General features: G+C 44.0%; 3 protein-coding genes across 4 annotated transcripts; 1 reads left to right on the top strand and 2 right to left on the bottom strand.

The window, feature by feature from the left end:
* The first annotated feature begins 1,034 nt into the window (after positions 1 to 1,034).
* LOC106575312 (cilium assembly protein DZIP1) lies at positions 1,035 to 16,531 on the top strand. Its single transcript, XM_082963461.1, is given in 19 exon segments — positions 1,035 to 2,467; positions 3,308 to 3,466; positions 3,811 to 4,413; positions 6,459 to 6,543; positions 6,891 to 7,027; positions 7,141 to 7,287; positions 7,412 to 7,537; positions 7,624 to 7,686; positions 7,855 to 7,983; positions 8,282 to 8,327; positions 8,479 to 8,529; positions 9,246 to 9,403; positions 9,628 to 9,832; positions 14,559 to 14,694; positions 14,919 to 15,042; positions 15,045 to 15,297; positions 15,480 to 15,607; positions 15,753 to 15,894; positions 15,989 to 16,531. Coding segments are annotated over 18 exon segments (2,628 nt in total). The 5' UTR covers positions 1,035 to 2,467; positions 3,308 to 3,451; the 3' UTR covers positions 16,069 to 16,531.
* Positions 16,469 to 19,356, bottom strand: cldn10d (claudin 10d). 2 transcript variants are annotated; one of them, NM_001146358.2, is given in 5 exon segments: positions 16,469 to 16,909; positions 17,026 to 17,133; positions 17,236 to 17,317; positions 17,562 to 17,723; positions 18,782 to 19,145. In NM_001146358.2, coding segments are annotated over 5 exon segments (765 nt in total). In that variant the 5' UTR covers positions 19,014 to 19,145; the 3' UTR covers positions 16,469 to 16,728.
* A 2,978-nt stretch (positions 19,357 to 22,334) lies between these two features.
* On the bottom strand, positions 22,335 to 24,936 carry cldn10e (claudin 10e). The gene is made up of 5 exons (XM_014151775.3): positions 24,450 to 24,936; positions 23,986 to 24,147; positions 23,798 to 23,879; positions 23,517 to 23,627; positions 22,335 to 23,411 (listed from the first exon to the last, which is right to left on the bottom strand). Exons 1-5 carry the CDS (start codon positions 24,679 to 24,681, stop codon positions 23,018 to 23,020), a joined length of 981 nt encoding a protein of 326 aa, XP_014007250.3. The 5' UTR covers positions 24,682 to 24,936; the 3' UTR covers positions 22,335 to 23,017.
* Between the last annotated feature and the right edge of the window lie 93 nt (positions 24,937 to 25,029).

The following is a 25,029-nucleotide window of genomic DNA, read 5'->3' on the forward strand; positions in this document are numbered from 1 at the left end:
GAAGCATTTAGAAATGACTACTGCTTATAAGAGACGTGTTATAACAAGATGATTACTTTTTTTGTGTGCTGGAGCCAGGCCAAAGGGAGCGAAACACAGCTTGATGTGATGTCACATGACATAAAGCACATAGATATCATCAGAACCGGTGAGTGCTACTCACTAACATACAAATGATACTATTCAGTGTCGCACGAAGCACTATCTTGGAAGACGGTGAGAAGTGCTCATGTCTCACAGTTCCTCCATGAGTGTTGGAGCCCACCTACTCTTAAGCTGTGACTCTTGTGAACTATCTTCCCTTCCTTATCGCTGACCAGCGTTGGGCCAGTAGCTGAAAAGTTGCTGCTTCACTTGTTAGGTGATTAGGTGGGAAAAAAGCGGCCCATTTGCCCTTGAGCAAGGCACTTAACCCTAATTTCTCCAGGATCGCTGTCAATAATGGCTGATCCCTGACCGCGGCCCCCACTCTACGAGGGTTTCTCAGGGGGAGTGGCATATGCCAAAAACATATTTCCAATTCACACCACACGCTTATACAGGTTACACGCTTGTACATGTGTGAAACAGGACAAAAATAAGCACCCCCTATTTGACCTTTGGTTTGATGACCTGTGATATAGAACCAGGTAGGAGGTGCGTGAAAACAACAAGACCTTTCACCTTCCAGGAAAGGATAGAAGAGGACGCAGCCATTTTAGAGCACTAAAGCACAGTCCTAGTCCACATGCAGCATACAGGTACCTCTCCCTGACTCTTACCTCTTATTACTTTTGAGATTCTTGGTAATCTCTCTACTTCTATCTCCTTCTCTCTCACACTCTTAGAGCCTTCTCCGCCCTATCTCCAGGAACGAATCACGCACAACCTGTGAACACAGAGTCCTCGGTTCCCAGTGAACTTTGCAACATGTGTTTGTGGGTAGACAATAAAAGGATCCGTGGGTTGCCTCTGTCCTCGTCGCTATTTCCTTTCATGTTCTCTTCCTACGAGGCCGAGTCACCTCACTACACTGTATCTAAACACTCCTCGGCTCGCCTGTCAAAAATAGACAACAAAGGGGCTTGGATGAAAGGAAAAGGACCATTTCTACAGAATGTTCAGCTCTGAGATACTGCACAATTGTTATACCGCACTCACTAGGCTCGAGACATGGAGAAAAGTGGAGGATAAGATGCATAGCGATGACAGTGTAGCACTCACTTGTCTTGCAATTTTACTTGTCACTCAGCTTGATAGTTGCTGAAGTGGCTCTGATGGTTTCACCTTCCAAAGGGCCCCAGACATCACCGATATCGACCTTTGGAGTATGCATCTAATGGGCCTGGGATCAGGCGCCTTTGGGTGAAACTTGGACCTCTACACATCATCTTCAACATGTTGTCCTTTTGCTGAACTGTGGGATGCTTCATTGGGATGCCACACCACACCAGCATGGGCTTCCTGCCTGCTCCTGGAAAAGCCCCTGAGAGAAAAGTCTCTGTCTGTCTGCCCGGGGCTATCCTGTCGGTCTGCCTGGGGCTATCCTGTCTGTCTGTCTGTCTGTCTGTCTGTCTGTCTGTCTGTCTGTCTGTCTGTCTGTCTGTCTGTCTGTCTGTCTGTCTGTCTGTCTGTCTGTCTGTCTGTCTGTCTGTCTGTCTGTCTGTCTGTCTGTCTGTCTGTCTGTCTGAATTAAATCCTCTATTTATCAGGACCTCTATCTGATGCTAGTGGTGCAGTCTGGGGACTGACCAGGGAAATGTACCAGGATCCACTGCTCACATAGCGTCTACTGTCAGCGTCTACCCCATCAGCAGGTTCAGCACTAGACGATCTGTTAAATGAACAATGTAATGTTCACTGTGTGTGTGTGTGTGTGTGTGTGTGTGTGTGTGTGTGTGTGTGTGTGTGTGTGTGTGTGTGCGCACGCGCACTGACTGGCACAATGCCCCCCACAGTGTCTTTCTGTCTCTTTTAACAACGAGGTGCTGTGTTCTCTCCCTGCCCCCACAGCTGTTTGGCCTCACTGCCCTCAACTAAAACAGCTGACATGCCAGTGATGGATAATCATAAACATTTTTGTGAAGGACCAACTACTGACATCTTCTGGCAGAACAAGGCACACATCTCTGTGGGGAAGTTCAGGACTCCCCACCACAATGGGGAGTCCTTCAGCCACTAAAAACCGCTTAAAAACGAACACCACTTTGAGCCGTTGCTTTTCTTGCCTATAAAAACAACGACTGTGGCTAAAAAGTATCGGCCAACAGCCAACAAAATTTTAAAAGCACTGTGGCTCTAAATGTGTATATGCAATTGCGTATTCAGGGGATAATAGACTAACACCCACATTTGTCAACCCCCCTTTTCTAAATCTCAGCAGTTTGAGTTCTCTAATTCCCCGGCGATGAGCAGCTTCTACGTCACCGCGGTCTCTCCAGTCAAGTTTGAGGCCCGTGAAAAAACAGTTTTTATGGACTTGCGGACGGTAAGTTTGCGTTCTAACTAAATCTTAGAATTAGATCAGAATGTTATTTATTTTATGAGATACATTCATGAAGTCCATGTTCAATACATTTGTTTGCTGCTAAATTAAATGTCTGTTAGCCAATTTAGCTAGCTAATGTTAGCGAGCTGAAAGTAGTAACTAACGGACTAAACTCCACTCCATTCCTTCACCATGGAGTGGAGTTTAGTCCACTAGCTAGGGATGTTTTTGAAAATACAGACGTGTGAGCTAGCTGACTTACTGGTTGCTATTTTGTTCATGTCTACAAAATAAACGTTACTTAGCTAGCTAAATAACTAGTTACTCCGCTATTAACTAATATAGCCTAGTTACATTTAAAGCTAGTTAACGTTAGCTAACTAACGTTTTTTTTTAAAATCAATTTACTTTTTCTCCACATGCGTTCTGTTCTTTTGTTGGGCTCAACTTGTCCCAACTTGAACTGTTTTGAGGCACAGTGCCCGTAATTTGAGAGGGGCAACCAGAAGTGGGTGATGCTTTGGTAATACCGATCAAGCAATGTCATGCATGTTGAGAGCTTGAAACCTCACTTGACTCAATTGGTTATGTGGCTTTTAATGCACAAATAGAAAAAAAGACTGAAGTTTAAGCATTTCTGTTGCCGATGTCAGCCAGACGGATATCACGTGGTCAGAATAACAGAACATTAATTAAACATGGTCATATGTTATTACTACAGTATCAGTAGCTTCACAAAAACATTGAAAACGTCCAGCTTGCGAGGATGCTGCAGTCGCGTGCATTGTGGTATCATTTAGGATGGATTAGGTGCAATATTTTGATAACGTGTCTCCTCAGGGGGCCCGTAAAGTGGGACGCGCCGTTCTGTCTCCATGGTGATCGAGAGGACGCCCTGCCTCGGTGTCGCGGCGTACAGCTGAAGGGGGCGTGCACCAATAGGAAACGACCACTCGTTCTCTATGTTCAATCTCATAAAGGCTCATGAAATCCACGATGGTAAGGACAACACGGCATCAACTCGACATCAGCAGAACTGGGTAGATTACCATCGAATACGAATGTAATGCTTAGCCTTTTTTGTGTCATCTCATATGGTTCATTCATGTGCTGAGTGGTGGAATCCTTGCTTTGTTTCTTCCATATTCTCTACTCTGTGTTCATGCTGCTGTTGTGCTGCTGTGATACCTGCAGAAGGTTTGTTTCTCCCTGACCTTGTTTGAGAGGCTGCATTTCTAGCACACAATGCTGCATCTGTAGCACACAATAATCCCTTCCTTGTTGTCTGTCACAAATCAAATCCCAACTAATAACCTAGTATAAATGTCTTGTTTTTTTTTCAGCCGTTTTACAATAACATCTATTACCCATACCAGCCAGAGACCCAAGGGACCCGCTCATCAGCTGGGATCCCCTCCCTCCTAAACTCCCCCCAGAGCCAGCCCTCTTCCAGCAGCCGGTGTCCTCCAGCACCACCCCCACCAGCCATGTCTGCCTCCACATCCACCACCATCCCGCCCTTCAAATTCCGTCCGCGGCGCGAAAGCGTTGACTGGCGCCGGATCAGCGCAGTGGACGTGGACCTGGTGGCCAGCGAACTGGACTTCCAGACCCTGCAGGAGCACATCACAGGGGTGACCTTCTGCAACGTGGAGTGGGAGCGTTGTGTCTGCTGCCAGAGCCCCGTGGACCCGGCGCTGCTCAAGCTCTTCCGCCTGGCCCAGCTGACAGTGGAGTACCTGCTACACTCCCAAGAGTACTTGACCCTGAGCCTTGGGGTGGCTGAGGAGAGGCTGCAGACCCAGGCCCGCGAGCACCAGCAGCTCCTGGCCCAGCAGCAGAAGCAGGCGGACCAGGCCAAGGTACTGAAGACGGAGCTGAAGCAGAGGAAGAAAATCATTGCCCTCAACCAGCAGGCTATGATCAACATGACTAATTGCCATAAGGTACTGAACACCACCTCACGCTGCCGCCTCTTCTCGGTGTCTGTTTCCATGTGTATTGTACAACAGTTAGTCCCCCCACCCCCTTTCCTCCTGGGTCCTCCTCTTAGCCATTGTTCCCCCAGGCGATATTCAGAGCTGCTTTAGCTTTGTTCAATTATCATTGTCAGGAGAGTGAGAATGCTAACAGGGGTTCATCTTTGTACACATCTACCTCAATTACCCCGTACCCCTGTGTATACAGCCAAGTTATCATTACTCAATGTGTATTTATTCCTTGTTGTTATTTTTCAATTTTTTTATTTTTTCTCTGCATTGTTGGGAAGTAAGCATTTCACTGTTAGTCTACTGTTAGTCTACTGTTGTTTACGATGCATGTGACAAATCAAATTTGATTTGTTTAAATGAATTTGACCATTTAAATCAGAGACATAGTATTGGAAATAGGTTGACCTCGTCCCGTAGCTGTAATGTGGCCACTTTATAAGGATTGGTAGACGTAAACATTATCAGCCTTGTTTTGGGACCTAAACGATAGGATTGTGCTCTGAGCAGAGGGTGTCAGCTGGGGATAATCAGACCTACTTCTTTTAATCCACTTACAAAAGGGTGGCAAGAGACATAACCAAAATTACTGAACCACCTCCCCTACCCTCATTCATGTTTCCATAATGACATTGGTCTCGCGTCAACGTGACGTTTTGACGTTCTATTTTCTACACCAGAAATGTATGCATTTATTGAACAGATAACAGACTTTTAAAGGGCATTGCTGTTGAACAGGGCCCAGCTGTTGCCAAGACAACACCTAGTGTTTCATATGACTGAGCATTGTTGCTAGGTGAGCGTGCCCTGCCGGGCTAACAGGCACGTAGATAACGGAGGCGTCTGTACAGCTCAAAAATTGATGGGCCACCATGCATCCAAAAATAGACCTCGATGTGTTGGTTGTTTCACACAGGTACTCGAATGTATTGCGTCAAGCTTTATTTTACAGATACAGTAACTTCAACAGATATACAGAATGCACAGTGTATTTGATAGACTATCTAGCCTAATTGTCTGCAAAGCACAGAAATGTTGCCTAAATTGTAGTAGTTTTGTGTGTGTGTTGTCAATGCAATCTAGAAAATGAACGTTTTAGTCCGCTTTTTAATTACCGTCGCGCACATTTCAGACACGGCAAACGGATGGCAACAGACACACAACCGCCTTGATTCTATCAATGACCAGACCTAACTCAATTTCACTGGCCATTTCCAAAGTTATTCCAGAGCAGCAATGTAATTACAGCACACAACAACAAGGGTCTCTGTTGTAAAAACCACCACTTCCCCTGCAGCATGGTAGAGCACCAGCACGCGGCGCAACAAGGTATCGGTGGCAGTGCGGTTCAATTTGAATGAAGGCACAGATGCAGGCTGTGTTGGTGTCGGGCGTTAAATGTGGTGTGTGATGTGGTTGCTCCAGCGTTTTAATCTGCCCCGTCTGTCACTCCCCCTGTGAGCTGGAGCGAGGTGACGCAAGGCATCCGGAGTGAATCACGTCACTCACGCCATGTCGATCTGTCATGCCAGGAAACAGTCCCTAAAGCTTAATGGTAGATGGTATAGTCGCTATGTCGATCTGTCTCCCAGGAAACAGTCCCTAAAGCTTAATGGTAGATGGTATAGTCGCTATGTCGATCTGTCTCCCAGGAAACAGTCCCTAAAGCTTAATGGTAGATGGTATAGTCGCTATGTCGATCTGTCTCCCAGGAAACAGTCCCTAAAGCTTAATGGTAGATGGTATAGTCGCTATGTCGATCTGTCTCCCAGGAAACAGTCCCTAAAGCTTAATGGTAGATGGTATAGACACGTCTTGAGCTTTGGGTTCAGATGTGTTCATTTTATACACACAGTCCAAGTTGCCTATTATGAAATTGGCTTTACATTTGATCTATAAGTGAAGGTAGCAAACAACATGTATTCAGACCATTGATTCATTGCAATCTTTGCATGGGAATGTACTGTAGATGTATAATTCCGTTTCCTTTTCTTTTCCTTTAGTGTCAACATTGTGATAAAGCCTTCCTGAATTCCTCCTTTCTCCAGAATCATATGCAACGTCGCCATGCAGACGAGTACGACAGCCGTAAGTCAAGAGAGCTTTAAAAGGTTTGATCATCAGTTTAGAGAGAACGGTAGGGAAAGTAACCGTCAGTCAGGTAAGAAGGTTCGCTGCAGCCAACCACCCTGTCCCCTGACAGTCCCATAGGGAGTCCCACTGGGATGGGTGTCCCCAAGCGCACCACAGTGTTCCTACAATGCTGGGAAACCAGTTCCTATGACATCCCGCTCTAGTTTGCAGCAGCAGTAGACATCACTCACTCCCACACAGTCTAGCAGAAAGAGAGAGGTGTATCTTTGAGCCCAGGCCCTGAAACACTAGTTAGGCTAACTTTTTCTTCATTAGTATGTCTCTGTTATTGTTTCTCTCAGAGTTAAGGACAGGCAACCAGAGGAAAGTGAAGAGCGTTGCAGATGAAGAGGAGATCAGTCGGCTGAAAGGGCAGCTGAGTTCCACCACATCTGAGCTGGAGTCACAGAGGCAAGCCCTCTTGGCCAAAGCCTCTCAGGTGGGACAATAAGAACCGTGCTTGTTTCCATGGCTTTGATTAGCTTCGTTATTGAATGCAATGTTTGCACTTGCGTATATGTTTTGACCATTTTCCTTCTCTTTCATCTGTAGGAAACAGACCAGCAGTCCATGCAGCAGGATTTGATGAGAAAGCTAGAGAGATGGAAGGAAGAAGAACACAGGAAGATAGAGGAGATGAGAGACGGTTTCCGGGGGGAGATAGAGATGCTTCACAACAGGAACGCTCTTCTTCAACAAGTTAGTCCATTTGTCAAAGCACTGACTTTCATGGTTCTGTGTCCAATTCAAACTGATGTGTTGGTGATTTGGTTCTGTAAGTCAGGGAGGTTTTTGTTTGAATGATTTGATGTGATCTGTACAGAAAGTGGATCTCCAGTTGACCAATCCTGAGAGGAGGCCCAGTCCTGCTCCCCAGCAGACTGACCAAGACATGGATGAAAAAAACAAGGTTGTGGTACAGAAGATGGATCAGAAACACAAGAAACTGGTAAGCAGCTGAGCAGTACTTCTTCTCTTTAAATATTTCAAGTTGTGATAAAACATTTAAAAAATCAACTATATATTTTGTTACAGGAAGAAAGGTTTACATCAAAAATAGAAAAAATGAAGGCTAACCATGAGAGCGAGAAGAATCAGGTATGATGTGGATGACATATCTGTGAAGCTTTCATGAAGAATACTGGTTAACAGAACTACTTGTGAGTTCTGTTGAATAGTTCAATCAAGGTCAGCGGAGAGCCTTGAAAGAGGCAGCCATCGCAGTGGGATCTCTAACATCTATGTCTGTCCTATGTTTCCTCTCAGTGGCAGGATCAGTTAAGCAGGTTGGAGTCGTTTGTGGTGGAGTGGCAGCAGCAGAGCCAGAGGCAGAAGGAGGAGAGTGACCAGCGGCTTCAGGAGCGGGACCTAATCATCTTCTCTCAGCGAGAGCAGGTCAGTACACTCACCACCACCCGCTTGCGACCCAGCCACCGGGGCAGCAGGGAATATCAGGAAACAGGGCGCCTACTTGGCCCTCATACAGGAAATCCTGGATTGATGGCGCCGGATGGACGTGTCATGTTTTCACACACTCATATAGTGTAGTCGTCAAGGCCACTCTGACTTCATAAGCATGTTAAGAAGTTAAATTAAATTACATCACGTCCTTAGGGTTCAACAGCTTTGAATACAAAACATAAAAATATATATAATTAAGAAATGTAGCTAATTGTACTTCTTCATTTCACAGATAAAGTATATGTCCTCAAATCCACCTACTAAAGTAGAAGTTCCAGGTATGCATACTTTTTCTTTGACTTAATTTTTTGTATTACTATGTTTATATTTGTCAAATTTGGATATTAGCTTTAACTTGGATATTAGCGGTTTGTAGTTCTGTAAAGAACCTTTTACTACTGACTATTGTTCCTACTTTGTATGTTTCAGTGATCATAACAGCCCCAGCACCAGAGCCTAAACCAAAGAGAGTAGTGAAGGGTAAGTTATTAGCAGGAGATTCCCAACAATAAGTAGCTCAGTCAATCTAGACATCTGCGTCCTTTTGCTCAGAGAAAAGGTATGCTAGCATGTAACAAAAGGTATGCAAGCACGTACAAGACTGTTCTGTCAGCGATCTCTCCCTGTTGATCAGACCTCCCAACGAGACACCATTAAAGATCAGTGTTATTGTTCCCTCTACCTGAGTTGCCTCCTCCTAATTCCCGCTCTTGTCTGACCTCTGACCCCCTGTGTTGTCCAATCAGAGCAGCCTCCCTCTGCTCCTAAACTGGATCCTATAGAGGAGCTGTCTGAGGAGGACAAAGGTAACACAGTCTAGACGGCAGCGGCGTCTGTCTGTCTGCTCCATGCATGCTCTCTGCACGGACGTGTGAGTCGGTCTGTGATGCCTGCCATGTAGTCAGTGAGCATTTGTGAAGTCGAGACAGTCAAAGCCACGTTGGCCCAAAAAAGCAGCAAGATGTTCTCTTCTGCCCGTCCCTCTCCAGAATCCTGTGGCTGTTAGCTGTAGTTATCTATGGCACAGGTCCTTTGTAGATGGAAGAAAAGGAAGCTCGTATGCACCTCTCGCTCTCAAATCGTTTTCATGCTTGCCCAGCCTGTCCTCAGAAACTACAAAGGCGTCCGTGTTATTTTGAGTGTGTTATCAAGTGTATGTGTGTAAATGTACTGTACCTGTCTGGTGCTTGTCATAGACTCGTCCAGCGTGTCTGAGAAGAAGCCAGTTGTTGTTATGAAGCAGCCGTCTTCGGTGACCAGTGTCCTGAGGAAGAACCGCAACATCAAGAGGGAGCTGCGCCCCGCCCTGGAGCAGGCACTCCTAGAGAAGCTTGAGTCCCTGGGAGTCAAACCGGTATGTAACTGTACCTTCATGAGTACAAATACACGATGGAATCTTTAAAATCACACTCTGTGGAAGATCTATGCCATTAAAGAGTCTGCCTGACAGATACACCATCAAAAACATACAACAAATTGACTTCACTAATAGACTTGAGGGATCATTTGTTTCCCCAGTAAAGATAATCCTTATGATAGTTAAGCGTCTTCCGCTTTCTAATCAACACAACTCTGTAGGGGCTGAGGGGACTCGGAGGCAGCGAGTACAGTGATCTCATGGCTAAGGTGCGCTCGGAAAGAGAGAGTACGGCGAGGGACATTCCGGACTACTGGCGTCACCGTGAGGATGTGGCTCACACACTGCGTCTGAGACTGAAGGACAAGAGGACGGGGAGTGACTCTGCCCCCGAGCAGCGGGTCAAACCAAAACAACCCACTCAAGGTACATGTATTTGCCAAGGCAGCAGCTACTCTTCCTGAGGTCCGGCAAAGTTAAGGCAGTTATACAATTTTAAAAACATTACAATACAATCATTACATAAGTCACAACACACTAAGTGTGTGCCCTCAGGCCCATACACCACTACCACACATCTACAACGCAAAATCCATGTGTACGTGTGTGTATAGTGCGTATGTTATCGTGTATGTATGCATGCGTCTGTGCCTATGTTTGTGTTACTTCACAGTCCCCACTGTTCCATAAGGTGTATTTCTACCTGCTTTTTAAATCTGATTCTACTGCTTGCATCAGTTACTTGACGTGGAATAGAGTTCCATGTAGTCATGGCACTATGTAGTACTGTGCGCCTCCCAAAGTATGTTCTGGACTTGGGGACTGTCAAGAGACCTCTGGTGGCATGTCTTGTGGGGTATGCATGGGTGTCCGAGCTGTGTGCTAGTATTTTAAACAGACAGCTCGGTACATTCTGCTTGTCAACAGCTCTTAAAAAAACAAGTAATGATGAAGTCAATCTCTCTTCCACTTTAAGCCATGAGAGATTGACATGCATGTCATTAATGTTAGCTCTCCATGTACTTTTAAGGACCAGCCGTGCTGCCCTGTTCTGAGCCAACTGCAATTTTCCAAAGTCCCTCTTTGTGGCACCTGACCACACGACTAAACAGTAGTCCAGGTGTGACAAAACCAGGGCCTGTAGGACCTGCCTTGTTGATAGTTTCAGAATGGGTAGAAACACTAACTGCAGCTCTTTAAGTGTTGCAGTCATTTCAGTCTCTGTAGTAGCTGACGTGTATAGTGTTGAGTCATCCACATACATAGACACACTGGCCTTACTCAAAGCCAGTGGCATGTCGTTAGTAAAGATTCAAAAAGCAAGGGTCCTAAACAGCTACCCTGGGGAATTCCTTCTTCTACCTGGATTATGTTGGAGAGAACCCTTTGTGTTCTGTTAGACAAGTAACTCTTTATCCACATTATAGCAGGGGGTGCAAAGCCATAACACTTATGTTTTTCCAGCAGCAGACTATGATCGATAATGTCAAAAGCTGTGCTGAAGTCTAACAAGACAGCCCCCACAATTTTATTAGAGGTCAACCGATTTAATCGTAATGGCCGATTTTAATTAGGGCCGATTTCAAGTTTTCATAACCATCGGAAATCGGTATTTTTGGATGCAGATTTGGCCTAAATGTTTTTATTTATTTATTTTATTTTTTACACCTTTATTTAACTAGGCAAGTCAGTTAAGAACACATTCTTATTTTCAATGACGGCCTAGGAACGGTGGGTTAACTGCCTTGTTCATGGGCAGAACGACAGATTTTTACCTTGTCAGCTAGGGGATTCAATCTTGCAACCTTACGGTTAACTAGTCCAACGCTCTAACCGCCTGCTTTACATTGCACTCCACGAGGAGCCTGCCTGTTACGCGAATGCAGTAAGAAGCCAAGGTAAGTTGCTAGCTAGCATTAAACTTATCTTATAAAAAAACAATCAATCAATCATAATCACTAGTTAACTACACATGGTTGATATTACTAGTTTATCTTGCCTGTCCTGCGTTGCATATAATCGCTTAGGTACACGTTGCTCCAACCATAAACATCAATACCTTTCTTAAAATCAATACACAAGTATATATTTTTAAACCTGCATACTTAGTTAATATTGCCTGCTAACATGAATTTCTTTTAACTAGGGAAAATGTGTCACTTCTCTTGCAACAGAGTCAGGGTATATGCAGCAGTTTGGGCCGCCTGGCTCATTGCGAACTGTGAAGACTATTTCTTCCTAACAAAGACAGCTGACTTCGCCAAACGGGGGATGATTTAACAAAAGCACATTTGCGAAAAAAGCACAATCGTTGCACGACTGTACCTAACCATAAACATCAATGCCTTTCTTAAAATCAATACACAGAAGTATATATTTTTATACCTGCATATTTAGCTAAAATAAATCCAGGTTAGCAGGCAATATTAACCAGGTGAAATTGTGTCACTTCTCTTGCGTTCATTGCACGCAGAGTCTATGCAACAGTTTGGGCCGCCTGGCTCGTTGCGAACTAATTTGCCAGAATTTTATGTAATTATGACATAACATTGAAGGTTGTGCAATGTAACAGGAATATTTAGACTTAGGGATGCCACCCGTTAGATAAAATACGGAACGGTTCCATATTTCACTGAAAGAAAAAAAAACGTTTTGTTTTCGAGATGATAGTTTCCGGATTCGACTATTTTAATGAGCAAAGGCTCATATTTCTTTGTGTTATTATGTTATAATTAAGTCTATGATTTGATAGAGCAGTCTGACTGAGCGGTGATAGGCAGCAGCAGGCTCGTAAGCATTCATTCAAACAGCACTTTCGTGCGTTTTGCCAGCAGCTCTTCGCTGTGCTTCAAGCATTGCGCTGTTTATGACTTCAAGCCTATCAACTCCCAAGATTAGGCTGGTGTAACCGATGTGAAATGGCTAGCTAGTTAGCCGGGTGCGCGCTAATAGATTTTCAAACGTCACTCGCTCTGAGACTTGGAGTAGTTGTTCCCCTTGCTCTGCATGGGTAACGCTGCTTCGAGGGTGGCTGTTGTCGATGTGTTCCTGGTTCGAGCCCAGGTAGTAGCAAGGAGAGGGACGGAAGCTATACTGTTACACTGGCAATACTAAAGTGCCTATAAGAACATCCAATAGTCAAGGTATATGAAATACAAATCGTACAGAGAGAAATAGTCCTATAATAACTACAACCTAAAACTTCTTACCTGGGAATATTGAAGACTCATGTTAAAAGAAACCACCAGCTTTCATATTTTCTGAGCAAGGAACTTAAACGTTAGCTTTCTTACATGGCACATATTGCACTTTTACTTTCTTCTCCAACACTTTGTTTTTGCATTATTTAAACCAAATTGAACATGTTTCATTATTTATTTGAGGCTAAATTGATTTTATTGATGTATTATATTAAGTTAAAATAAGTGTTCATTCAGAATTGTTGTAATTGTCATTATTACAAATAAATAAATAAAAAACGGCCGATTAATCGGTATCGGCGTTGAAAAATCACAATCGGTCGACCTCTACATTTTATCATCAATTTCTCTCAGCCAATCATCAGTCATTTGTGTAAGTGCTGTGCTTGTTGAGCGTCCTTCCCAATATGCGTGCTGAATGTCTGTTGTCAATTTGTTTACTGTGAAATAGCATTGTATGTGGTCAAAACTATTTTTTTTCAGGGGTTTACTAGGGGTTGGTAACAGGCTGATTGGTCGGCTGTTTGAGCCAGTAAAGGGGGCTTTACTATTCTTGGGTAGCGGAATAACTTTAGATTCCCTCCAGGCCTAAGGGCACACACTTTCTAGTAGGCTTAAATTGAAGATGTGGCAATATCGTCCGCTATTATACTCAGTAATTTTCCATCCAGATTGTCAGACCCTGGTGGCTTGTCAGTGTTGATAGAAAACAATCATTTTTTTCACCTCTTCCACACTGACTCTATGGAATTCAAAAGTACAGTTCTTATTGTTCATTATTTGGTCTGATATACTTGGATGTGGCATGTCATCCCGAAGTTTGCTTGTCTTGCCAATGAAAAAGTCATTAAAGTAGTTGGCAATATCAGTGGGTTTTGTGATAAATGAGCCATCTGATTCAATGAAGGATGGAGCCGAGTTGGCTTTTTTACCCAAAATGTAATTTAAGGTGCTCCAAAGCTTTTTAATATCACTTCTTTGTTTCATAGTATAGTTTATTTTTATTTAGCTTAGTCACATTTAGCTTAGTCCTTAATTTTCAGTAAGTTTGCCAGTCAGTTGTGCTGCCAGACTTATTTGCCATACCTTTTGCCTCATCCCTCTCAACCATACAATTTTTCAATTCCTCATCAATCCACTGGGATTTAACAGTTTGTACAGTCATTTTCTTATTAGTAACTGGAATAAGCAATTTATATAAATGTGTCAAGTGCAGCGTCTGGTTGCTCCTCATTACACACCACAGACCAGCAAATATTCTTTACATCATCAACATATGAATCACTACAAAACATATTGTACGACCTCTTATACACTATATGAGGCCCAACCTTTGGAACTTTGGTTTTCCTAGATATGGATATTATATTGTGATCACTACATCCTATGGATTTGGGTACTGCTTTAAAGCACAATTCTGCAGCATTAGTAAAGATGTGATCAATAGATGGTGAGGATTTAATTCCTGTGCTGTTTGTAACTACCCTGGTAGGTTGACTGACTGGTTACAGTTTGAAGTTTGTTCTTGAGTGAGCAGCTTGATGAGAGCCAGTCAATATTTAAATCACCCAGGAAATATACTTCTATGTTAATATCACATACATTGTCAAGCATTTCACAGATATTATCCAGATGCTGACTGTTAGCACTTGGTGGTCTATAGCATGTGGGGAGTATGAGGACTTAGAACTTTTAACTCATTCAAGAATGTTCATGTGGTTTTTGCTGAGGGGTTCATGTTTCATCTCGTGTGTCGATTCCATTCTCTTGTGATAGTTTGCTAGCATGCTGCTGGTGACATTAAACAAGTCCCCCTTAATCAATGTAACATTTAAGCCTTAAGCTGCTCCCAACAGGAGTCATGTCCGTCACCGTTTTAACCTGCTTAGGACTCGAGATGTCCTCAAACGAACTAATCAACTGATTTGTTGTTGTTCTGTCCCTCCCGAAAGTGACCCAGGCCAGACAACGGTCCAGCAGCCTTTCTTCCAAGGTGACCCAAGTGATGTCAGGAACACCAGCAGCGCCTGCCAAACAGCCTGCCCCCCGGACCCTTACCAGTACCCTGCCCAAGACCTCCACTCCCAAGTACGTACCTAGTCAGAATTTCTTGCTGTTTGTCTCAATGCATGCCAGAGACTACCTCGCCACTGGCTTCATTTATGTGGTATCAGAAATCTGACTACAGTCTGTTGCATTGAGAAGGATACTATAGAAAGTGAGTTGTCTTACAAGCTGTGTCTTATTACCTTATATGGGAGTGATTGATTGTATGTTCATTTCACATGATGACATTGCCTTTGGCCTCGTAGGACCCCTCCCTTCAGCTCAGACAACGAGTCAACGGAGGAGGAGTCTGAAGAGAAGCCACCTCAGAAACCCAGGCAGGAGCAGAGAGTCCCTCATCATAGAGCGTCCCAGCCCAAACCAACACAACCCAAGACCACCCCCATCACAAACTCACCCAGTCCAAACCGGTCCAGGCCAGATCTGGCCAGCCCAGGACCACCCAGGCTCAGCCATATAAACCCCAGCAGCCCAGAAGCGCTGCGGTCAACACAACCAAGCTGGGGGTCACTGTGGTAGCGAGTGAGGGAGAGTGGACAGGGGAGAGTGAGTTGGAGGAGATCGACCCACAACAGCTCCAGAACTACAAAGACCAGAATGGGAACGTACAGAAGACTACAAACAGTAAGAGGGACTTTTGTTGTTTTTACTGATATGATTTACTCCTTTTGTGTGGTATTAAGTGCTAATTTCAGATAACAACACACATATCCTAAGTCTACAGCCTTTTCTTTTTTAGTTGTGTTTTTTGAAAACTGTTTCCCATAGGTTTTTATGCGTTGTGCTGACCATATTTGTTTTTCCAGATAACCTGGTCAAGGACTTGACTAAGAGCCTGGAGAAGCAGCTTGCAGACAGAGGACCAAAGAAGCCACTAGGGGGAGTGACCACCTTACCAGAGAGGAAAGACAAAGCCGTTGTACGGGAACTCAAGGTGAGAAATCCTCTCGTCTCCTCTCTGCAGGGTCATCATCAACTCAGAGTAACATAAGACACAGAGAACAAACAGAACATTTGCTGACGTCAGAATCTTCCCATATATTAATCATGTTCATTTGGACTATTATGTGGCGATCCAGTATACAAACGATGATGATGAGGATGACTGGGATATCTCCTCGTTGGATGACCTATCGGTACCCGCCCCCGTGAGGAAGAGCCTGGACTCAGACAGCGCTACCAGTGTCTGGGGAACATCCACCGGGAAGGGGCAGAAAACAGGTCAGTCTCACTCTCTCTCTCTCACAGACCTGGCCCCATTCAGGTCCCTTTATCCTTCACCTTCAGCCTCTGATGATGTTTATCCATTCCCCAGGTTTGAATGAAGCAGGAACCGGCAGCACTCTGAAGAGCAGCCTGGTCTCCGTCAGCGACTGGAGTAACGATGATATATAGCAATAGGAGGTGATACGGGTTTACAGTTCTACAATGATAAAACTCAATATGACGTCCATAGGAATTCTTTGGAAGAGAAATGTACTTGTACATGATTTACCTATACTGTTAGAATAACAGTTGCATATAAAAGAGACTTAACGAAGAGATCCTCTCTACTCGGGGCACAGTGTAGCTCTAGAGACATACACCTATGACAGTGGAGCTATCTGCCTTGTGGCAGTTTTCAGTGTTTTTATTTTATATACAGATTATATATTAGCTATAGTGAATTGTTACCTTAGAGGTTTTATGAAATGTGATATTGCACTCCATGTGAGGTATGATTTGTGTCAAAACAATTTCCATGACATTTGTAAGACATTTGTGTGGTCTATGAAAGAAAAGAAAATGTGTTTTTGTATCTAAAATATTTATACATGCTAGTAATAAACATTCTTTTTTTATCAAATGAAAACATTCATCCGTTTCCTTGATGTCAATTCAGTTCACAGAAGGAACACAGTTATATGTTAGTAAAACAGTCATACATAAGGAATCTACAAGGTGTAGGTGGCGAGACAGTTACCAAATTGATTCAGTTCTCACAATGTTTTCATGGTAACTAACGACCAATGATATGAAGCAGTGTATTTCCTGCGGTACAGGAGCTACTGCAGCTCAAACAAAATCGTCCCTGCTATACGTCCCAGTGGTCCTTGTTTTCCTGATCTTTCTGCCACCTCTGCTCCCTTGGACCAATTGTGGCATTGGAGTCACTCTGGAAGAGTTTGGCATCATGTATGTGCGTCTGGTCCGAGCTGTGGCATAGGAGTTCGGTCTGCGGGGCCTTTTCTTCGATCTGGAAGACAGAGCAAGAGAACTGTGAGATGATGAACATATTCGACACAAAATATATTCTTCTGATGCAAACTATTTGTCTTTCCAGTGAAGCAGGAATTTTGTGGATTGTATTACGTTGAGCGTAGACCCTCCTTTCCAGAGAAGAAACTGAGTACGAAACCACCGGTGATGAGTAAGATCGAACCTCCCCAGCCAATAAAAACCGCTGCTCCGATTTCAAATCTGAAGAGAAAAAATTACAAAGCATATACTGTATACTTAACTACTTGAAACCAATGTTGTTCTAGTGTGTTCCAGCAGTCTCATTGAAAACAATCCACTCACTTCTGTGCCTTGAAATTGGGATCCACAAACTCTGATCTTACTTTGTTACCCCACCAGGAGTACACGATCAGGCCAGCAAATCCTAGGAGGAAAACGGCTATTATTATCATATTTAACTAGGCAAGTCAGTTAAGAACAAATTCTTAATTACAGTGACGGCCTAACCCAGACGACGCTGGGCCAATTTTGCACCGCCCTATAGGACTCCCAATCACAGCCACTTATGATACAGCCTGGAATCAAACCAGGCTCTGTAGTGACACCTCTAGCACTGAGATGCAGTGCCACTTTGGTTACTAATCAGGTACTCCATAAACATATCTTACCAGACGCCAGATAGGTGATTCCCCCTGCGAAGGTGACCCGTGCGTTGGCCAGCTCTGACCCTCCAATCTTGGTGCACTTCATCCCTATCAGTGTGAGGACTCCAGCGAAGAACCCAAGGATGACAGAACAGATGGACAGAGCCCTTACTGAGTGAAGGAACACTGATGCAGAGAGTAGAACACTCAGTTAAACAGAGGAAGTCAAAGTACAGGACTACAGTTAAGTATTATACACTAGTATACAAACCATTAGGAACAACTTCCTAATATTGAGTTGTAACAACCCCCTTTTGCCCTCAGAACAGCTTCAATTCATCAGAGTATGGACTCTCCAAAGTACTACAAGTCCTGTGTACCTCAGTTGGTAGAGCATGGCACTTGCAAAGCCAGGGTTGTGGGTTCAATTCACATGGAGGACCAGTATGAAAATGTATGCACTCACTATAAGTTGCTCAGGATGAGTGTCTGTTAAATTACTAAAATCTTAAAAAAGATGCGTGTCAAAAGCCTTCAACAGGGATGCTGGCCCATGTCCACTCCAATGCTTCCCAAAATTGTGTCAAATTGGCTGTATTTCCTTTGGGTGGTGGACCATTCTTGATACACACAGGAAGCTGTTGAGTTTGAAAAAGCCAGCAGCATTGCAGTTCTTGACATGCACCTGGCACCTACTACCATACCCTGTTCAAAGGCATTTAAGGCTTTTGTCTTGCCCATTCACCCACTGAATAACACACATGCACAATCCATGTTTTAATTGTCTCAAGGCTTAAAAATCCTTCTATAACCTGTCTCCTCCCCTTCATCTACACCGATTTTAAGTGGATTTAGCAAGTGACATCAATAAGGGATCAAAGCTTTCACCTAGATTCACCTGGTCAGTCTATGTCATGGAAAGAGCAGGTGTTTTTAATGTGTTGTACACTCTGTGTATATTGGAGTTTGTGGATTCCACTTGATGGTATCGCTATTAACGTCTGCAAAATGTTGATCATGATATTCATACTTCTGCTCTGCCCCGTTATCTGCCTGTAATGTAGTACTGTATAAGAGCATCTGCTGAATGACAATCAACTGCACCGAACTGCACTGAAGATCAAGATAACAACCCTCCAAGTTGTAAGCGTCACTATCCCATCATGTATCATGAGATGTACGGTGTCCATATTAGGACAGAATCACACATCCATGGAAGCTGTGACAAGCTGACCAGAACATACCTGGTAGTCCCAGCATGGAGGGGTACTCTTTGCAGTCGGACACCCCCGTGGAGTCTGAGACACAGTCCTTCCAGAGGTTAGAGAAGTAGTTGCCGGTGGTGAGCACCACGCTGCCCACCTCAGACCAGGTCCAGTACTCTATAGCCAGGGTGGAGCTCACCAGAATCCAGCCAGCCAGACACGACACAAAGCAGCCTATCTCCATGTACATCATCACCGTCCTGTGCTTCATGATGATGGTGATAAGGAGGATGCTCTCCTCGAGCTTGGCAGTGGTTACGAAAAAAAATCTACGTTTACGAAGAGGATTTACCCGAGAAATGGGTGTAGTGAACAAAGCTGGAGTGAAGTTCCAGAGTTGCTCAGGGATCTTCGGTCTGTGGAAGTCAAGGTGCAGCCAGGCACTTGCATTGTTATGTCACTGATGCCTCCCAGTCAAACCAGCATTGTGGACGTTTGGCTTATCTCACATGGTTTTGCTCAGTAAGCAAATGTCTCTTTTCCCACGATCCAGGGGGAGATAGTTTCACCACTCCCAATCCCTGACACTGTTTCCCGCTCTCCCTCCCCTCGTATGGGGGCTTGACAAGGTCTCTCTCTCATAGCCCTATATCTCAAATCACAGTGGATGAACTGCTCCCTCCCAGCTAAGGTCACAAGATACTGGTGCATGTAACTGATTCATGTCAATATTCTCTGGACAAATTGATAATGATCTATGTAATATAGCCTATAGAGTAGGGCTGACGATAGTATCCTAAAGTAGATCTTTATTGGACAATTTGTTTTGCCACAAGAATTAAAATAGCATTTTAAAATGAAAAACATGCTAATACACACGGAACAGCTACATACAAAAACACTTAATTCCCAGTGCAACATGTACATGCCACACAATCACAACCAGTCACGGAAGACGTGGGTCTTGTTGGATCCCTTTGGCTCCTGTGACTGTTTTGATTGTCTGTTTTCTCTACTTGAGAATTCTCTGGTGAGGGGCACCATGGGAAATCTGGAGGAAGGGGACAATTCCACCCTGCTAGAGAAAATATATTAAGCGAATTAAGATATATTCAGAAAACATACACTCAACGTTTATTTCACCTTTATTTAAAAATGTAGGCCAGTTGAGAATATGTTCTCATTTACAACCGCGACCTGGCCAAGATAAAGCAAAGCAGTTCGACAAAAACAACAACACAGAGTTACACATGGGATAAACAAACGTACAGTAAATAACACAATAGAAAAATCTATATACAGTGTGTGCAAATGTAAGATTAGGGAGGTAAGGATGTCACGTCCTGACCAGCAGATGGAGCTGGTGTAGTAGTTTGGGGGTCAGGACGTGGCAGTCTGGTGGGTGTCTAGTGACTCCTGATCAGGAACAGCTGGGAATCGTTGTTCCTGATTGGGAGTCACATATGTAGGAGTTGTTTGTCACTGGGGTTTGTGGGTAATTGTTTCTTGTTTAGTGTGTTTGCACCTGACAGGACTGTTGGCTGTCAGTTTCCTTGTTTTGTTTGTTATAGTGTTCTTTATAATTAAATTGAAAGATGAATACTAACTCCGCTGCATTTTGGTCCATTCCTGAAGACAGCCCTTACAAAGGAAATATTTAGAGAAGCATGCTTATGTGGTGTTGTATATAAATTAGGCATGTATGCTTATACGCGCTTATACTGTACTGTACATTTAACCTTTTTGAATGGGCTACTGTGAATATAGTGGCATAGAACAGAATGGGTCCTAATATGATGAGGAAGCCTCCCACTAGGCCAAGCCAAAGACCAGATCCAATATCATACCTGAGTAGGGAAAATGTAGACAAAAAACAGCTTGGCATTCCCATACAGTTTGTTATTCCAACATCTTCCCTATCAGATTGTTCTATTTGCGACATTACCTTAGTTCTGATGGGTCTGCTTTGGCGTGTAAAAATGGCTGCTGAAATCGTGTTTATAAACGATAACTGGCGATGTCTGAGATGCCTGCACGATGATGCGTCAGGGATCAGGAACCAACGACAAAGAAGAAGAAAATGTTTCTATTCGGGATGAGGAAGTTTAAAGCATCTAAGTTAAGGTGATTTGTATGTGTCCTGAGAGAGGCATGTTAATAGCAGTTTGTCATTGGTTCTCTGGTTTCCTCAAACACAGTTCTCACCAGCCCCAGGGTGATCATCAGAATCCCTCTCATTCCCTGGATGTAAGCTGTGTAACACAGACAGATCTCATTGCTTTGGAGGCTAATCAATTACTGTAACATTATGTTCAAAATGAATCGAACCTAGCTTAGCCAAATAAAATATATCACAACTATCATGTATTGTTGTATTAGTCACTATGTATCATAGCTGTGTTAACCTGCCAATATGCTTTATTTAATTAAGTTCAATTTAGAGAAAAATTCATATTAACAGACACTGTACCTGTAAGACTCCTGATTATTCCTCACAGAGATACCAGATACGAGACGAGATTCTTGTACTCAAACCACGTTTCACCGTCAACAGAAGTCCACACAGTTGACTACAGCGGTGGAGTCCTCAGAGCAGTCCTTCCACAGGTTGGACCAGAACCAGGTCACACTGACAATTGAGGATCCACCGTGGCGCCCGACCTGGGCCACCCTCCAGTAGTCGATAGCCAGGGTGCAGGACACAAACACGCAGTCCAGCATGGACACCACGAGGCCCAGGATCTGAACCAACCTCCTCCACATGCCTCTGTCTGGACAGGTGGAGAGGATTGCTCACAGGGACTACCGAGGGTAAGTTACTGGAGCTATTACAAGGTTACTGATTTCATCCAATCTAGTCACGGAATTCACAAAAATGCATCCATTAAAAATGATTCCATATTCACTTAGAAGAGCACAAGATGGGAGCATCGGTCTGTCAGCTGTGCGGCATATCACTCTTGGTTTAAATAGGAAACAGTGTCCGGGCAGAATTGAGTGGCAACACCAAAAACAGAGACTGTTTACAGGCAACCTCCCTGACTGCTTTGGCAGATATGACTGTGCTGACGATATTAGGAAAGTAACATCTAAAAGAGTTGGTGATTATTTCTATATCTTCAGATATCTTGATTTTGATTAGACTACAGTTGAATCATTTGAAAAGGGAGAACAACACAACACGGAGTCAGAGAGAACTTGTAAAGGTCCTGTGTGTAGCTGGTGTAGAGAGTCAGGCGCAATATGAGTAATCAACATACTTTACTCAAAATACACAAATGCAAAGCAATATAGCGAGCCCACAATAACGGACCGATTTCCAACGAACAATCACTCACAAACAAACATGGGGGAACAGAGGGTTAAATAATGAACAAGTAATTGGGTGAGTGAAACCAGGTGTGTAAGACAAAGACAAAACAAATGGAAAATGAAAAGTGGATCGGCGATGGCTAGAAAGCCGGTGATGTCGACCGCCGAACGTCGCCCGAGCAAGGAGAGGGACCGACTTCGGCGGAAGTCGTGACAGAACTTGATGAAAGGCAGAACAGCCCTGCTTTAATGATGTTATCAATAGCAATACATGAAACAATGAATGTGATGAAGCAGTTTATTTGATGATAATGAAACACTCCCAGGAAACAGGCCATTAGATACAGAGACTTTTCCCCCACATACAGAATCACAACTGGATCATTATTGGGTTGTCAAACGATTCAAACATTTACTTGAGTTAATCAAAGGATTTGTTGTGATTCATTACAAATTCAGAATTTGCTCAAATTGAGTTGTCCAAAGTAACAGTTAGCAAATCAGGTAAATTGACAAACCTCATTGTCAACTTGTTTTGACATCAAATTGTTGTTTTTAGCTGTATAAATTATGTATTTTGGATGTTTTCACGGTATTTTGAAAGCTTTCAGGCAATGTGATTAATCGTGATTGAAAAACATTAGTTCACTAAAATTCAAAAAAGTTAACTTGAGTTAACAGATGAACTCTGACAGCCCTCATCATTTTTTTTCATTTTTTTTTTTTTTAGTCATTTAGCAGACGCTCTTATCCAGAGCGACTTACAGTAGTGAATGCATACATTTCATACATTTTTTTTTCTGTGCTGGCCCCCCGTGGGAATCGAACCCACAACCCTGGTGTTGCAAACACCATGCTCTACCAACTGAGCTACAGGGAAGGCTATATCATCATATGGAGTATATACAACTGTTACTTCAGTTCGGTCCAGTCAAAATCACACATACTATGCACAGAACCAGGTCATAAGTAGGAGTTTTTGATAAACGGTTCTCTCTCGCTCCTTCTTGACCCGCTGGATAAAGAGGACACTGTACTACTGCTGCTGCTGCTCACCTCAGAGTGCACTGACCCATGAGACCTCGGTGGACGACCAGACGTCAAAGACCCACCGCCAAATTTCGAGGACTGCCCGGAGTTCGAGGACCGTCCAGACCGCTCTGATTTGGACACGCGACCGGACTGACCAGACCTTGAGGAGATGGCAGACACATCTGAGCGTGCAGATTTGGAAGAAATCTTAGATGCAGGTGAAACCTTGATCTTGGAGCTGATCTGGGATACTGGGGACTGTACTGTGGTGGACTTGGCCTGGTCGCTCTCAACCTCGGGAAGTTCAGGGATGACTAGACTTTTGCTGGGAGAGATAGCATACAAAATGAGAAAGAACAAATCAATGGCAAATGTGTTATGAGTAAATTAATAACTATTCCATGATGAGGCTGGCTATGCTTGTACTCACCTCTCGTCCTCACAGAGCAGTTTGCACACAGAGACCAAGTAGAACCAACCCCCTGTCATATGGCACGCTGATCCCACCCAGCCAAGAAACAGAGGAGTGCCCAGGTCAAACCTGTGTGAGAGTGAGAAAGAGAGAGAGAGAGAGAGAGAGAGAGAGAGAGAGAGAGAGAGAGAGAGAGAGAGAGAGAGAGAGAGAGAGAGAGAGAGAGAGAGAGAGAGAGAGAGAGAGAATCAATATTATCTTGTAACTGAATGGAAAAACCTGCATCCAAGTCAACTCACTTTAATCCGTCAAAATAGGGGTTGAAGTATTCCCCGGAGACGTATTTAGCGTAGACAGCATATCCTGACGCAGCCAGTATGCCTGCATAAGACGAAGTGAGTCAGTCAGCTACTCTCAATCTGCTACAGTGTGCATCTACCAGGTAGCTTTCATAGAGGGAGAAGTGAACTGAAAGACCCGTGTTTACCGCTGATGACGTGACAGACTCCTCCAGTGAAGAGCTTCCTGTGCTTCGCCTTGTCCTTGCCCCCGAGGAAGGTGCACTCCATCCCAATGAGGCTGAGTACGAACCCCAGCATCCCCACAGACAGAGCACCCATCAGCAGGCCCCTCACAATCTGGATGTGGTCTGGTTGATAAGAACACAACCAAACGCAAGGTCACATTTTACACTACGGTAGGCTTTATAACGTCAGTGGGATAACCAATGTCACTGTACGGAAACAGTCTAAACTCACAGAAGTTTGCTTAAAAGATAAAGTACAGTAATAGTCACATATTAACAGAATTCGTTTTAAACCTATTTTTGGGGGGTAAATTAACTTAACAGGCTGTCTTCAGATGTGTCCCTCTTGTTCATATACAACTTCATACCCACCATAGAAGTAGAATTACAACACAATATATTATGCATGTCTCTATGGTACTTACTGTCCACGGACCAGAGCACAGGGAAGTCTTGGCAGTTGGTGACAGAAGTGGAGTCGGTGAAGCAGGCCTTCCACAGGTTAGACCAGTACCAGGCCACCTTGATGATAGCCGAGCCGCCCATGCCCCCGATGGACGTGATCTTCCAGCCCTCCATGGCCATGGTGCATGCCACAAAGATCCAGCCCAGCACTGTCATCAGGAAGCCCCAGATCTGCATCACGCGGATTTTCATCCTGATACTCTGGTGTGTGGAGTCAGTCTATATGCTCTATAGCTAGACAACCCTCAAGTTATCTTATTATGACCGTCTCTGTTGTGTTTCTTTTCTCAAGATCTGACTTATTGGCGATTCCTTTTTCTCTCGTCTATACAATGGTGTGTCCCCTTGGTGGAGCCACCATCCAGTGGAGCCTGAGACTCCTGCTGTGCTGTGATAGAGAAGAAACCTGTTCATCCCAGTCATACAGCTTGGTAGCAGGGCTCAGTGTGACTACCTGGTTGTCACTTTTCCCATACAGCATGAGAGTGGATATGGGTCTGTTGCTGCTCAGGTTCCCAGAACCTTGTTTGGGTGCTAAAA

The sequence above is a fragment of the Salmo salar genome, chromosome 17 (assembly GCF_965601325.2).
Source record: "Salmo salar chromosome 17, fSalSal1, whole genome shotgun sequence".
Classification (NCBI taxonomy): Eukaryota; Metazoa; Chordata; class Actinopteri; order Salmoniformes; family Salmonidae; genus Salmo; species Salmo salar.

Coding starts and splice junctions, on each gene's coding strand:
- cldn10d (XM_014151632.3), bottom strand. CDS start 19,013: ATGAAGCACAGGACGGTGATGATGTACATGGAGATAGGCTGCTTTGTG. Junction 17,661..18,781: donor CTCCATGCTGGGACTACCAG/GTATGTTCTGGT, acceptor TCTTCGCTGGAG/TCCTCACACTGATAGGGATG. Junction 17,134..17,235: donor CCCAATTTCAAGGCACAGAA/GTGAGTGGATTG, acceptor TTTTCTCTTCAG/ATTTGAAATCGGAGCAGCGG.
- cldn10e (XM_014151775.3), bottom strand. CDS start 24,681: ATGAAAATCCGCGTGATGCAGATCTGGGGCTTCCTGATGACAGTGCTG. Junction 24,148..24,449: donor TGTGCTCTGGTCCGTGGACA/GTAAGTACCATA, acceptor CTTATCAACCAG/ACCACATCCAGATTGTGAGG. Junction 23,880..23,985: donor AGTCTGTCACGTCATCAGCG/GTAAACACGGGT, acceptor CGTCTTATGCAG/GCATACTGGCTGCGTCAGGA.